This window comes from Microtus oregoni, unplaced genomic scaffold (genome assembly GCF_018167655.1).
Source record: "Microtus oregoni isolate MIOR12 unplaced genomic scaffold, Mior012 000020F_ref0000438, whole genome shotgun sequence".
Lineage (NCBI taxonomy): Eukaryota > Metazoa > Chordata > Mammalia > Rodentia > Cricetidae > Microtus > Microtus oregoni.
Window position 1 is genome coordinate 39,152,056 of NW_024543079.1, and position 15,199 is coordinate 39,167,254.

At 49.2% G+C, this 15,199-nt stretch overlaps 1 protein-coding gene across 2 annotated transcripts in view; it reads right to left on the bottom strand.

Moving 5' to 3' along the window:
• Positions 1 to 485: 485 nt before the first annotated feature.
• The window catches only part of Bcl2l11 (BCL2 like 11), a 36,761-nt gene continuing 22,047 nt past the window's right edge, over positions 486 to 15,199 (bottom strand). For both annotated transcript variants that reach the window (XM_041670900.1, XM_041670899.1), the window contains one exon: positions 486 to 3,715. In XM_041670900.1, the coding sequence (XP_041526834.1) occupies positions 3,614 to 3,715 (102 nt within the window). In that variant the 3' untranslated portion in view covers positions 486 to 3,613. The remainder of the gene's footprint in view (positions 3,716 to 15,199) is intronic.

Below are 15,199 nucleotides of genomic sequence, written 5' to 3' on the forward strand. Positions count from 1 at the left end.
GTCTTGGCAAATTCTCTAGAACAGGTCCCTATCCAGGACAGCCACACAGCAGCACCTCAAGAGGTGGCAGAATTGGATTTCTCTCAACACTGAGCTGTCGAAGATACTCTTTCGATTAAAAAAAAAAAAGTCTTTCCCATTTGCTAATAATACTTCTCTAAAGATATGGCCAACTTACTGGCAAGTCTGTTTTTCTCAAAAACCAGTTTACTTTACAACAAATGGGTTTAATGGGTATTTTTTTTTTTAAGAGTCCAATCTTCCAGCCTACCACATCTAGGGATTCTCATGGGCAGCAAAATACTAATTTCATCAGAAAGGTGGCAGGATTCAAGAACTGAATGCCAGGAGCCAAAATGGAGGCCACCTTGGGAGAGCGGACCCAGTCACCCCCCACTCAGGAGCTGAAGCAATTGACGGGACGGCAGGGGTGTGGGGGACAGGGATGTCAACACTTTCAAGGACTTAAGACATTAAATAAGCAGAAAATAAATATACAACGTTTTTACAAGTTACAGCATTATGAAACAGTAGGGCACATTACACAGAAAAAGAACCTGCAATATTTACAATCCTTAATTCTGAGAAGTTTAGAAAAACAGTGATTTTTTTTTACACTCATTTATGCCGTACAAAATTTTACAAAGAAAGGTAAAGGAAACACAATTGCACACAGACATTTGGCTCAGTTGATGAATAAAACACGACTTCCTAATCTAATAAATAGTCAAAATATGTACAACAGTGAGAGACAGGAGAGGATGTGTACAGTATGCACTACAGCCGTGAGAGACAGGAGAGGATGTGTACAGTATGCACTACAGCCGTGAGAGACAGGAGAGGATGTGTACAGTATGCACTACAGACGTGAATGAAAGAGATTTAAAAATGATTTCCAGCCTCCCCGTCCCCCACCCCCAAATTCATCAACTTGTTTTTGGGAAGGAAATCTGAAAAATTACTCAGGAAGTCATTTTGTGTGTTTATTGCATCTTGGGGTGAAGCCACAGGACTTCACTCTTTTACAAACCTCACTTGGGGAGGCTGTCAAGGCACAAACCCGCATTATGTATTCACACACACACACACACACACACACACAGAGACAGAGACAGAGGAGGGGGGATCTAGTTCTACTAAAAAAAGTGAGAATGACAGATAATAATAATAAAATAAAAATTAAGTACAAGGGTCTACCTACAGCAGGCAGACATACTTTCTTACTTGCATTTTAATAAACAGATACAGTACAGGGACATCCAGTCATGTCTGAGTTCCGGGTGCCGCATCCTGTTCTCGAATACTTCTACAAGTCATAGAATCCTTTATTTCCCCATGCGCTGCTTGGATGGCCAGCCCCAGGCTGGAGGCCAATGGGACAGAGGTAAGCATGCTTGAAGGGCCACACATGCCACTGGCACCTGGCTCTGGGAGCCTTCTGCACCTGCCCAGGAGGTACCACAGAGTCACGGGGTTGAGACAGTAAAGTGCTCCAGCCGGAGAGACTGGCACATGAGCATGGCAGTCCTAGGAGACAAGCGGCCCAGAACCAAGTATGTCTTTGGTGTGTGTGTGCACGCGTGCGTGTGCATGGGTGTTTAGAAGAACTATGGTTGCACTCTTAATACCACCTTATAAGAACCTTATAGGAACCCTTGACTAGGCTCAACACATGAGGAGCGCCAACACAGCTTTCAAACTATTAAAAATCTAAGGAATCTGGGAAAGAAATGGTTTTAAAAGAAAGACTATTTGGAATCAAATGATCCCAATCTAGAAGGAAAAGCATATAGGCAACACACACACACACACACACACACACACACACACACTTAGGAACATAGGAAAGAATGGATTTCTCTACTTAATAACATAAAAACACTGGCCCTATACAGGGCAAAAAGCAAACACAGTCGTTGGTACTGCTGACTTGCTTGGAAACACACACACTTCTCTAAGCAAGCTGCCTGCTGACGGATGCTTTCATAAGTTAGAGGGCTCCCAGTCCCCTGCCCGCCCCTCTGATGGTTTTCCCTCTGTCCTTTCTGTGTCTTCCCTGGTTATCTGTGCTGTTTGTTTTGGGAGGTGCTGGGGATGGAAGCCAGGGCCTTTACACATGGTAGGGAAGTGCTCCTTCCCCAGGGTGCACACCTCCAGTCCTGCCAGCTCCTGAAATGGCTGACCAATGTGTGGCCTTCTGGGGCACATGATCCTAAGGGGCAGGTACCAAGAGAGAGCACCCCCCACCCCAGACACAGACGGCCCAACAAGATCCAACTGTTAAGAAAATGGAGAAGAAAGTAGTCAGTCATCTTTTGGAAGACCAAAAAGCACGTCTCACCCGGTGTAACGGAGGTTTCCTATATACAGTGACTGGTGAGGAAGAGCCAGTCTTTATTTCAAGGTAGGTTAAAGGAATGGGGGTGGAGTTCAGGTGTCATAGGCCTGGATGAGCAGGGCTAAGTGCCAAGTAGCATGGAAAATGATTACCTGAGCCCCTTGCTCCCTAAAGGACCTGGCCAATCCCCAAAAGTGTGGGCTCTCGCCCACCAGGTACATGGAAGGCAGAGCCTATGACGGCAGCAAAACCTGCAACCAAAAGGGCTAACAGCCTCAGCAAGTGTTGCAAGTCTGCATTCTCTCAAGATGTAAGAGACAAACAAACCCACTCCCAAGAAGTGAAGTAACAAGAGCCCTTCCCACGAGTCAGCTTGATTGATGGAGCTGGGAACAATCCGGGCAGCCCCTAGCCCTTGCTGACCCAAACCCATTGCGTCATGAGAACACCCTGGGCTGAACCTGTGTATCAGTGTGGAGACAGACTGAGGAGGACAAGGAGATGAGGAAAAACACAGAAAGTGTGAAATTTTGCCACAGAAGCAACTGAGCTAAGGAGGTATTTACAAAATGGAGGTGGCACACCAAAACTGACCCTTGGCCACTCTCATCCTTACCATTTCGTAAGAACTGTTTTGGTAGCGACAATTAAAAAAGAAACTCAAAGAAGTCATGGCAGAGGGGAGAGGGGAAACACCATACTCTCCCCGTTTAAAAAGTCTGTACAGTAATCTCCAAAAATAAACTAAGACAGCCTTCTAAACTGGCCGGCTCAGTTCCTACTGCAGGTTTACAGAATCCACTGAGAGTAGGCAACAGGTTCCTTAGAATTTCAGTATAAAAATCATCCACAAGTTGGCTAAAAAGTTTTCATGTTTTTTTTCTAAAAAAAAAAAAAAACCAGAAAAACCCCCAAACAAAAAACAAACGAACAAAAAAACAACCAAATGGTTACCAAAGAAAGTAGGTTGGAAAAACAAAGGAACACACCGCATGTAAACACCTTCCCCGCATGGTGACTCTCCTCCAAAGACCTAGGCTCTGGACACTAGAAGAACCCTCCCTGTTTACATTCACACAAACATCTACTGGAAATCCTGCCATGTGGTGGCGCACAGAAGGGTGACGTTCACATCGACACAGGGCAGTGTGTCGTCCACTCGCAGCACCTCTCTGGGATAGAGCCACCGGCTGCGGCTGCACCAAAGTGCTGGGGTTCTGGCGGTCTGAACAAGAGCAATGTCCACGTTTTTATCCTGGCGGCGGGAAGATCCTGTCAATGTCTTCTCCATACTAGACGGAGGATGAATCGTAACAGTTGTAAGATAACCATTTGAGGGTGGTGAGGGTGCTCTTCAGCCTCTGGGTAGTTATTTACCTGCAAAAACACAAGCGGAGTTCTTGGTTACTCCCTAGCAATCTGAAGAGTGCACATTTAAAGCAAGACAAACATCCCACCTGAGCGGCAGGGGAACTCCATTCCATCTGTCCCGCCAAGGGGACAATGTGACCTCACAGAGTACAAGCATACCAAATGAGTTGTCCATCACTGGGAAAATACAGCAGATAGAAGACCATCAAAATACTCCAAAGGCATCCCGGAACTACAAACCTTCACGTGGGGGCTGAACAAGAGCCACGCCAGCTCTCTGGTGTTGGTGTCTCTGGAGAAGTGGCCAAGGGCGGGGGAGGGGCAGAGGAAAACAAAGGGTGAACGTGGGTCCCTTACTACCAGCCACAGTCACTGGCAGTCAGACATGCTCAGACTCCCTCGGAGGCGGACTCCGGTAGCTGTAATTGGCTTGAGAAAGCAGTGATTTGGGGGGTAATTTGCTCTAAGAAGCTAAATAAAGTGGAATAGTGATGGCCTTTGGCTGCACTGAAGCATAAACAGTGACCCGAGGGGCTGCCACTGTCGCAGACAAGGGGCTGCTGAGTCAACCTCGCCATCCCACACCAGGCCTGGGAAGGAAAGGGCAATTAAGAGCAAAGCCTGGTCGATTGTGACATACGTAAGTCTGTGACTCTCTGAAGCCTGGGACTGATGTGAAGAATTCCGAGTCCCTTTCGCCCTTCCAGAGTGTCCACAGGGGGATCTAACTCATCTCATTGGAGAACAAAAGGCAAGGGAAGACATTTGCCTCAGTGCCACGGGCCACAACCTGGTTCAAATTCAAGTCTGAAGCAGGCCCCACTGGTATCCTTAACGACTAACCCACAAACAGGACCTGGCTGCGTGGCCGCCACAGTACCCCCCTCCCGCCCCCCCTTCACTAGGGTGGGAAGTGCTCCTAAAGACTGTCTGGGAATGACCATGAATCACACCGGGCCAGTCTGTCCCCTCTCAGACTCCAAAGATCCCAGCAGACACCAGCTGCAGAGGGGAGCTCCCCTCTCCCCTCTGTTTACATAGCTCTCAAGCTCAAGGGGCCAGGGCATTTCCCCTTTTCTTTCCATAACAAGATGGGAGGAAATCGGCTTTATGTCAGCGATTCCTGTGGAGGAGCTCCCGTGACCACAGGCTGCGATTTTATCAGCTCTACACACAAGATTGCTTTGTTTTGATTTAACTTTCAAAATTACTTTGCTCCTTTGGTGTGAGAATAACTCAGCTTGGGAAGGTACTCTGGTGCGGACGAATAGTAACGGGGCTGAAAGAGACTGATTCAAAAATAGAACCACAACTCACTAAAACAGAGAGAGCAGGCTCTCCGACTGACTAAGCCATCGGTCCAAGGTGGGAAGACTCAAACGGGCCTGCTGTCATTGAGGCCCTCCGCGGAACCAGACACAGGATGACTGGGTATCTACAGTCAACACGCCAAGAATGGCTTGCCCAAGGGATGGGCCTCAACTGCTTACACTTGGCAAGCTTCAAATTCTTGTCCTGGTAGCATCTGGGGAGGCACCGACTGGCTCACCACGTGAGGATGACAGGTGGCCTGTGGTGGCTGTGGTCCAGGCTAACGAGAAGACATGCACAACGGACACAGAAAATCAAGACAGGTGGCACTGACATGGGAATGCAGGAAATTTTGGCAAAGGAAGACCCGGTCGCCAGGGGTGGCGGTGGTGTGCCGCCCTCTCGGGCCCGTGGTGTGACAGCGCGGCACGTGCCTTTAGCAAGTGAACAATTGCTTTTGGACAACATTCAACGGAGGAAGCCATTAGTACTGAGTCAGAGCACCATGCCAGTCCAGAAATCCCCCGACAGCTGGCACGGTGGCTGGAGCTGCTCCTCTGGCCCGGCACATGTGGCCCACACAACAGAAAACAGCTGCCAGATGGGGGGCGCTGACTGACACCAGCTTCAGCAGGTGTGCCTCCGCTTGAGCCCGGCGGAGCTGACGCACGGCAGATTTGAGAGCCGAAGCAGTATGAGGACAAGAAGCCAGGACTTAATGCTTAGGAAAAGGACTCCCCAGAAGGAGCTCCTTGTGACACACACATGGGGACCCAAGGCTGAGCCTGCGCTTCAGTTTTCATCTGGTTTAAGGGTCAGGAGAGTTGAAAGGATCATGCAAACCGACTCGTCTCCGCGCTCCTTCCCGCCACCCACACCCACAGGAGGGAGCCTGGCCGGGACATGTTCAAGGCAGGCCTGAAAGTAACCGTCATTTGCAGTGGGGGTGGGGGATGGAGGGGGTCCTTAGACAAATGTCAGTGTACAGGGGAGAAGTCACCCACATGCTGCAAGGCCCCTCACAACTTGGGCAGAACTAGAAAGACAAGAGAACAAGCAAAGGACTAAGGGCATCAGATCTGTCTCCCTCGGCTGCAGCTCTTCGCAGAGTTCACCTTCAGGCCTGTGCCCAGCGGGTCTGCATCAGTGACTCACACTCGGGCACTCCCAAGGGCATCTGTGTACCAAGGGCATACAGCCCAGGACCACGCCTGTGCCACCCGGTAGAAAACAGGGTGCTTTTCCTGATTACAACCACTTGAAACAGAAAACAAAGTACAATAAGGAAGGAAGGCCTGCCTCCCTCCTGGCAACCCCTCTATATGGGCCACAGTGTTCCCCAACTTCTTAGCCTGCAGTCCTGGCCCCAGTACCTCAGAAAGTGGCTGCCTGTGGAGACAGGGCCTTCAGCAAGGTGATGAAGACGAGCTCACTGGTGGGGGGTGGGCAAGGTGTGACTACAGAGACGAGACAGTATGCGACGACATGGAGGACAGAGTGGGAACAGGTCAGAGACTCCCGGCGCTGCTGAGACTGATGCTGGACTTGTGGGCCCCAGAACTGAGGCGGAATTAACTCCTGTTCTTTACAGCACCCTGTCTGTGGCAAACCTTTCAGCCTACTGAACGATCATTCTCAGCCCTTCGCCCTTAAAATGGAACACTTAAAGAGAAACACTTCTCAAGATGAAAGCTTAGCAACTGTTTCAGACTAAGTCACAAAGATGCCTGGGAGATCAGTCACGCGGATGCAGGTGGGTGAAGGGGTTACTTAAAAGGCTTCAGAGACAAGCAGGCTCTAAGGTGCTAAGAGGGGCTTGGGGACAGAAGAATCACCCATTGCCAGTGCTAAATGAAATGGCAGGCCTTCAAGCCTTCGAAACAACCCCATGGGGCCAGGGTGGCTCTCCTCAAGCTAAAACTGGCTGGAAGTAGCAGGACAAGAAGTGGCAGGGCCAGGGCAGATACCCTGGATCCCATGCCTTCCTAGAAGGCACATGTCACTGAGGACCACATATTCAAGCTCCCAGAAAGGAGAGTAATGATTACTAGCACGCCAGAGACAGGACAGAAGTTCAGGGTTAACTCCAGAGTCAACACAGCATTGCCTCTAAGAGGGACCTCTCATTGCTCAAGGTCACCTCCCTTTCAGCTCAAAGGAGGTTTCAGAGTGGGTTTGTGCAGTGGGAATAGAGAGCCTCTGAGTAACTGCAGCAACTCAGCTCAGACTTCTGCTGGAATAGGGTTCAAATGCCAATCTCTACTTTAGAGCCCACGCTCAGCATAACACCACACAGAGAGCAGACTGGGGGGGGGGGCTCAGAGTGACAACCACATCACAATAAAATTAAAGGTTGATGGAGATGTAAAATCACAGCAAGGAGGAGACACTGTGAGACTGAGGGGTGACATCTGTGACAACATAACCACACTTCAAAGTCATGTTTCCTGGCAGTCAAGGTAACGGGGGTAAAAAACGATGGTATTGGGGCTGCAAAGACGGCTCAGTGGTTAAGAGCCCTTAGTGGTCTTCTTGTGGACCTGGGTTCTCTGCACCCTCATCAGATGGCTCATAATTGCTCTGAAGTCCAGTCACAGGGGCTCCAATGCCCTCTGTCCACTGAGGGTGCCTGCACACAAACTCATGCACACATACACATAAGTAAACAATGAATAAACCCTCTTAAGAATTGACAGTACCCTATCCCAAGTGCATCCCAAGATAGGCACCCTCAGAACTCTGAGACACAAAGGAATTTGACAAGTTGGAAGAGTGTGTCACATAGAATGTCCACACTGGAAGGCTCCAGATGTCCTAATCTTCTAACAGGTTTATTTATATGCACGCAGCAATCCATAGGAAACCCAATTTTGCACCAGGAAGGACTCTGGTAGTCTCCACCGGCAGTTCTGGCTCCAAAGAATGCGACGCCATGTCCACCTGGATGGTGCAATGCTCCCCCTCCCCGCCACTCAGAGTGAGCCATCCAGGAGGCTGAGGAGACACAGAACACAGCTGTGCCACTTCTATGGGATCCTAATCCAGCCAACTAAACAATGTTTACCAAAGCAGCCAGGAGGCCTTCGCCCCTCTCCAACTTCAGACAGAGACTCTGCTGAGATCCATGCCCACGGCTGCCCAGTCAGGCCAGATGACTGCTGCCGAGAGGCCACATTCACTCTCCTTTGGTCACCAAGGGAACAAGTGCATTTAAACAGCTTAGTGACTGCAATGGCTGGAGAGAAGGCACAAGAGGGACTAGGACAATGTGAAGAGACCTCTGAACACTAGAGGAACAAATGTGCCCCCATCCCCAGACTCCTACCCTGCAAGCAAGCGGAGCTCTCACGATCTATGGTGACCACACTGGCGTGAAAGTCACAGACAAGCTGCAAACGCTCTCACAAACCGTACGTGTATTCTATCTATCTTTTCCTATGTACCATATGACAGAAACTGTGAAAAGTGAAGGTCTTTTATGGGGACACAGAAACCATTCCACAGGCTTAATTGCAGTGGGGGTTACCTGTCTAGCCATCCTGGCAATATGACACACACACATCTACTTGATGGGGATCCTGCTCTATCGCCAGTCAAACATGGTTCACGATTGCTATTATGTCTCCTGGGAGAGAGACAGGGGCAAAACACTCAATTCAGAGCAGGAACATGCTGTTCTGAAATGCTAAGTGGGATGAAACACACTTTAACCACAACCCAGACCTCCTGCTTTGGTTCAGCGAGGTGAAGTCTAGCAAGGGGTGATGCAACAGCCTTATTATTTTTATGTGTCTGCAGAAGGGCCAAACCTTCCTTTCTTTGCATCTTCATTTCCTCCTCCAGAGATAAAAAAAATACCCTGCAAACCTGGCTGAAGTTCCCCTCCAGGCACCTGCATCTCCTCTTAGTTACACGTTCATGGCTCACCGTCCCACAACTGCTGGGTAGCCCTGCAGGTGTAGCACCTGCCAGGCCGACGGATTCCTCACACGTGGGGGAGAGCAACGCAAGGATGTCTAGCCCAACACCCAGCCAGCCATCTGAACACACCTCAGTGCCTCAATCTCTTCTCACATTTGCGTACACCCAGACAGATGCTGCCGGCGCCTGTAGGGTCGAGCGCATCTGCCTCAAAACCACGTCCAAAGCCTCTAAAGGCAGCCGGGTGGACAGAGTTCCTGGCAATACTCAACGTGACACAGGAAGGAGTGGCAATGGCACCCAGGTTCTCTAGCACCCAACACCCAACATCTGACACCACAGTGGACCCATGCCCCTTGGCGGGGTGCATTTGCTTATGAGCAAACTGTCCCCGGTAGTTTCAGGGGCGTTCCTTATTCAGAGAAGCAGCACTCTGGAGTGAATCTAGCCCAAACTCCTCCAGTCATAGAACAGAAATGGTGTGGCCCAGGTCATGTGTGTGAGCACGGCCTAAAACCAAAATGCCAAACCGCTTCTTCCAACTACAAGGGGAACACATGTATGCAATTGTGTCTCCACCCTCCAAGCGACTGCTTTTGCTACAAGAGAACTGCTTATCTGTAAATTCCCGTGTCTAACGCACGAGGCAAGCAGCCCATCCCCATGCTTCTGTGAGTCAGGCTGAGTGCGGATTCTACATTTGCTATTCATGTCTTTAATGGCGCTTTTCACAACAGACTAAGAAAGCAGCTTATCTTGTTAAACTTCAGTTTTCAATTAATGAAGGCCTCTGGAGAACATGGCCCGAGGCCATCCATCTCTGGTTGGTCTCATCCAAGCAAGCAAGCTATAATTTAGGCCTCTCCCTTGTCGGTGGTTTATAGGACCACCTTCGTTTCTAAACGCACGAATACAGATAACACAGTGGGTTCCCTTCCTTGGGAACGAGACACATGCAGGCTTCAAGTTTAAAAAACACAAACGTTTGTGTAACACTTGAGAGAAATTTGTTTCTGAGGGCCACCTTTTCGGCTCCACTGTTAACTGATGCAGGGCTCTGCTGGTGTCTACACCTCAGTCAGTTCATGCCTGCACATGTCCGACTGAGGAGGAAGCAGGCAGTGTAAGGCAAAGATGCACTGTGCCTGTGACCAGACAATAGAAGGGCTTCTTTCCATTCATGCATCGCCCCGTCTGCAGGGTCTCTCTGCTTTAGGCTGGCCACGGCCAGGACATCGCCAAGTCACCGTCAGTCAAGAGCATTCTTTAGGAATACTGACTCAGGGAGGAGGATCTGACTGAAACCCTCAAGAACCCACAGGGGGTCAAGGATCCCAGCTTCGGGGCTGGGCAGGGCTGGGCTGCAGAATGAGTTCAGTTTCTCCTAGAACAACTATCTGAAGGGCTGACATCTTTCAGAGAAACTTCAGTCCACAGCCACGATACCCACAAGTGGACATCTTATTTCCAGAATTAGCGCTCACAGGCGCTCAGGGCCATATGACTTGCACTTGATGTCACTTTCAAAAGATGAGCTGGCCCAGGTATGGGTATAGGAGCAGCAGCTAAGGCAGACAGCACCAACCATGGCCACTGGAGATGAGTGAGAAGTGGGTGGTCTCACAGCCCCTCATGAGGAAGGAGAGGCTTCAAACACAAGGCTGTAAAGACCCAATGACCCTCCACCACTCAAGTTAAATGCAAACTGCTTGCTTTCCCCGTGACCTCCAGACAATCAGGTTCTCTGAGCTTCTCTCTGGACCTGCTGGCCTTCCTGGGCTGTCCTGCTCCCCACAAAAGCCTCTGCCACCCCCCTGCCCCTGAGTCTTCCAAACAGTACCACACTGCAGAGTGGACACCGAGCGTGAGAAGGGGTGGTACACCACCTGGGTATAACTTGGTCAGGGAGCATCTTTCAGAAGGCCTAACCCCTCCCCAGTGCAGCTTTGTCTCCTCCCGCCTAAGCTCTTGGAAAAGTACTAACGCTACACACTACCTTGGCTCTGCATTGTCAGCAGCAGAGGCCCACCATACATGGTCCACCATACACCATACACTTCCTACTCTCAACCTGTGGAAGCACCAGGTAAAAGAAATGCAGGGAGTCTATAAACTCAAACTGTCTGGGCCCTCCACAAGTGTCACCTTCCCAAGGACAGAGGAATTAGCGGAGCCAAAGTGCACCTTAATATCCTAATTCAATGCATGAGTCTATACTGGGGCTTGGCTCAGTGTCTGCCCCCGCTGCCCCCATCTGTCATTTTGGGACAGATGAGAAGTTTAAGTCTATAGTCCCATGACAGCATGGGGTCACTACCCATTTGAGGATCACAACTGTTGCACGTGGCCGAGAAGATGTCATAATTGCTCTCGGGAAGCACACGGTGGAGTATTAATAAGGGGTGGAGTCTTGTGAGAGCTCCCCATCCACACTGGCATACCAAGCAGGGTTGTCCTTGCTCAGGTCTTGTTTAGGTGACCATATTGAGATTCCACGGGGCAGCTTTCCTGTCCTATATAGATGACAAAATCTCACAGCAAATGTCCTGTTCCTCTGGTTTGTATCCTGCCACCCACCCCCCACCGTGATGTTCCCTGACCATCTTATAGATGAATAGTTATAACAATACTAAATAAAGCAAAAGAGAACATGAAATTGGGTGAGTAGGGAGATGGGGAGGATGTGGGGGAAGGGAAGAATAGGATCAAAACATTGTGTGAACGTTTCAAAGAATTAATAAACTTTTTAAAAGAATAAGCTAAGGGAATCATGGCGAAAACAACACACACACATGGGAAGACACACTAGGGCGTCAAGGTGGCATATTAACAAAGTTCTCTGTATGGTTCTAGAAATTATTCAAAATGGAAAGCTGCCACCAATTCCCACGATATAGAGCACGCATGTTCGAGTGACAGCTGCCTGCAGAGCCGCCCTGGGAATCCAGCAGTCAGAGGTGTACAGGATTGGGCATTCACTTGTGACCTCCTCTCCTTATGTGGCCTCAGTTTCCACAGCTCCGCCTCACACTGCCCCACTCTTCTCAAATGTACCCAGTGCACAGCAACCACAAAAAGGCACCTCCATTCCCCTAAGTGGTGACTTGGCAAGACATCCTGTCAGGCTTTGTAAGGTTGGAGGCAACAAAAGCTAACACTAGAAAGAAGATACCTGCCCCGGTGCACACACAAAAGCTAACACTTGAGAAGACAACCACCCCGGTGCACACACTAAATTTCAGAGGCTTCGGTGCATCCTGTCAAGAAGGCGAGCGATGGGTACCAGCTCAGCAATAGGTCATCTGAAGTCATTATTCTCCCACTTCCTGCCTGGCTTCCTGTCCCATGTTCAACAATGGACCATTCGTGTGATGACAGACAATGGGCTGCTCTTCCAACCAGCAAGACTGGTGGCTGCAGCTTTTGAGGTCACTGTGTCACTGTCTGAGTTTGAGGGTGACACTTTGAACTGGCTGCCGACACCTACCATTTGGAGTGTATCTGCCTCATTTTAGAGGAATTAGGGTCTAATTAGCATCTATTCCTCCCCCCCCCCCGCCCCCCAGCCAACTAAGGAAGCTTTAAAGCTTTATTAGTGACTGCACTTCAGCATTGGGTTAAGACATGCTAAGGGTTGGAGAGACGCTCAGCTAGTAGGAGCCCTAGTCACAGAAGTTCCCTTGTCTAAGTTAGACCCTGCGGCCCACATAAAAACGCTGGATGTGATGGGGTGTGCATCTGTCATCCCAGCACCAGTGAGGTGGGAGGCAAAGGAATGAGAGTCGCCTGGAAGCTTGTAGGCCTGCTAGTTCAAAGCAGAGAACTAACTGTCAAAAGTTGTTCTCTGACCTCTACACATGCACAGCGGCCTGAAAGGTGTATACAATCACACACACACACAAATGAAAAAAAAAAGATACACAAAATAAAACCTAAAATCTTGCAAAACAGTACAGTGATGTTTATTTACATTTACTGTGTTAAAAGGATGGGAAATAACAAAGTCACATCAGATGCAACCATCACAAGACGCATCCTTAAACATGCAACCATGAAATAACGTTATAAGGAAAGCAGGAGGCCGAGCACACACAGCCATGGAAGAATCTGAGGCGGTACATAGTGCATCAGTACAGAACCTGAACCATCACCTGGATGCCCTCCCTGAGGGGCCAGCCAGAGGATGTGATAGCTCTCACTCTACCCCCGACTTGGACCATCCTCAGCCATTCACAGTCCCCAGGGAGCTGCTTCAAGCATGCCCATCTGGGAGGGCCTCCTCGGCCTCTGCCCAAACCTTATGATTTAAAATGAAACTTGCACAAAAATATCCATCAAACGCCTGGTTCTGCAGACAAAGGCTTCCATATGACCGGAGAGTAGGGTGCTGTGTGAGCTCCTCTCAGTGTACAAACCCCAGCAGTACAAAGACCTGCCCACAGCCACGTCCCTCCTGAAACACCCTCACCCACGGGCATCATAGCCAGTTCCTATCCAGACTTAGTCTCTGGCAGAAATGGCGTGTGTGGTGGTTTGAAAGAAAATGGCCCTCAAAGGGAATGGTACTTTTAGGAGGAAGTGTGTCACTGTGGGAGCATGCTTTGAGGTCTCTTTTCCTCAGGCTTCCCTCAGTGTGACAGTCAGCTGACTTCCTGTTGCCTGAGTCAAGATGTAGGACTCTAGCTCCAATACCACATCTGCCTGCATGCCGCCATGCTCCCTGCTGTGATGAAAATGGACTGAACCTCTGAAACTGTAAGCCAGCTCCCTGAATTAAACGTTTTCATTTATAACAGTTGCCACGCTCATGGTGTCTCTTGGCAGCAATAAAAGCCTAAGACAGCCTGTCCTCCTGGACTCTGAACCCAACTCCAGCCCAAGACTAAAATGCAGTCCTTTACATTCTTGAGGAGCCTCCTGCCCTTTACCTCTGTCCTCAGCAGAAGGACCAGGCTCCTGAACGTTCCATGGCCTCATACATTCTATAAGTCCTCACAGAAACGCTGAAATCTCTAACGAATCCAAGGCCAAGGGATTAGTGGATGTAACTTTAGTGGTAAATTATGAAATCAACCATTCTTCCCCAAAGATTGCCATTTTGGATCTAGGCTTAGAAGGTATTTATATTCTGTGAAGAGATCCATGTCAGGGGGCAGATGCCAGGCTATGTCAACTAAACACAATATTGTGAAAAATTCCTCAGCCCATTCATCAATGTGACAGTTCCCATTTAATGACAGAAGCGTAACTATAGCGCGTGCGCACACACACACATCCCCCAACACACCCCATGGAAAAGCAGGAAGGGGAACTGAAATTATTCTCAAGGTTCGGGACTCCCTGACAGATCTGCTTCTCAGTGGGGGTGGAAAGGAGTAGGGTGGTGGCAATGGTGGTGTCCCTGTGTGTCTGAGGGAGGTCTGAGTAGCCCTGCCGGCAGAAAAGAAGACCCCAAACAGCTCATGGGGAGCACTCACTTATTTTGGACCCACTGGCTAATTAGAAAATGTCTATATAAAGACAGAAACACCTCAAGGTCCTATGCCTGACATCTCTCCAGAGAGAAGAGAGGTTACATTTGAATGAAGGAGAAGGAGCCGAAGTTACTTTCGGACACGTTGTTAAGAAACTGGTCATCCCACCCACAGCCATCCTGAACCTTAGAATCAAAGCCTATACCCTCAAAAGAGGACTCCCTGGGAAAGGGGGTACCAAACAGACAAACGTCTTCATTCTATCAGGTGAGCACCAAAACTGTTTTTAAACGTACTGCTGGTAAATAAAATGATGAACTAAGTTAACTATTATTATAACTAAAGTCAGGAACATACCTGAGAAGTCTATGGAGCAGCCAGCCAACCTTATTTAACCTCCGCGAGGTTCACGTCATAAGCTATTGATTATCGCTCTCCTAACATTTCAATAACCCAATGTGCAACGTCCCTGGCACCCCTTGCTGGTAGTCCTGGCTGAATGACAGTCTAGACTTTGATAGCTCTACACATGGAGAAGCACCTTACACGAACTGAAAACTAAGTGCTCCATATTTACATGGGACTATTTCAAGATGTACATAAATAACCTTTTAAAGGAGTTTTAAGCCCTTTAAATATGCTGAGGTCTCTTGCACATAAAACACTTCTTGCAGTTTCACATTGTGCCTTAGCTAAAGGCAAGCACCCAGATGCAGCAGGAGAAGACGTAAAGAGAGAAGTGATGTAGCCCGCAGCTTGTCAGTCTCCTTTCTCATGGGGGTGG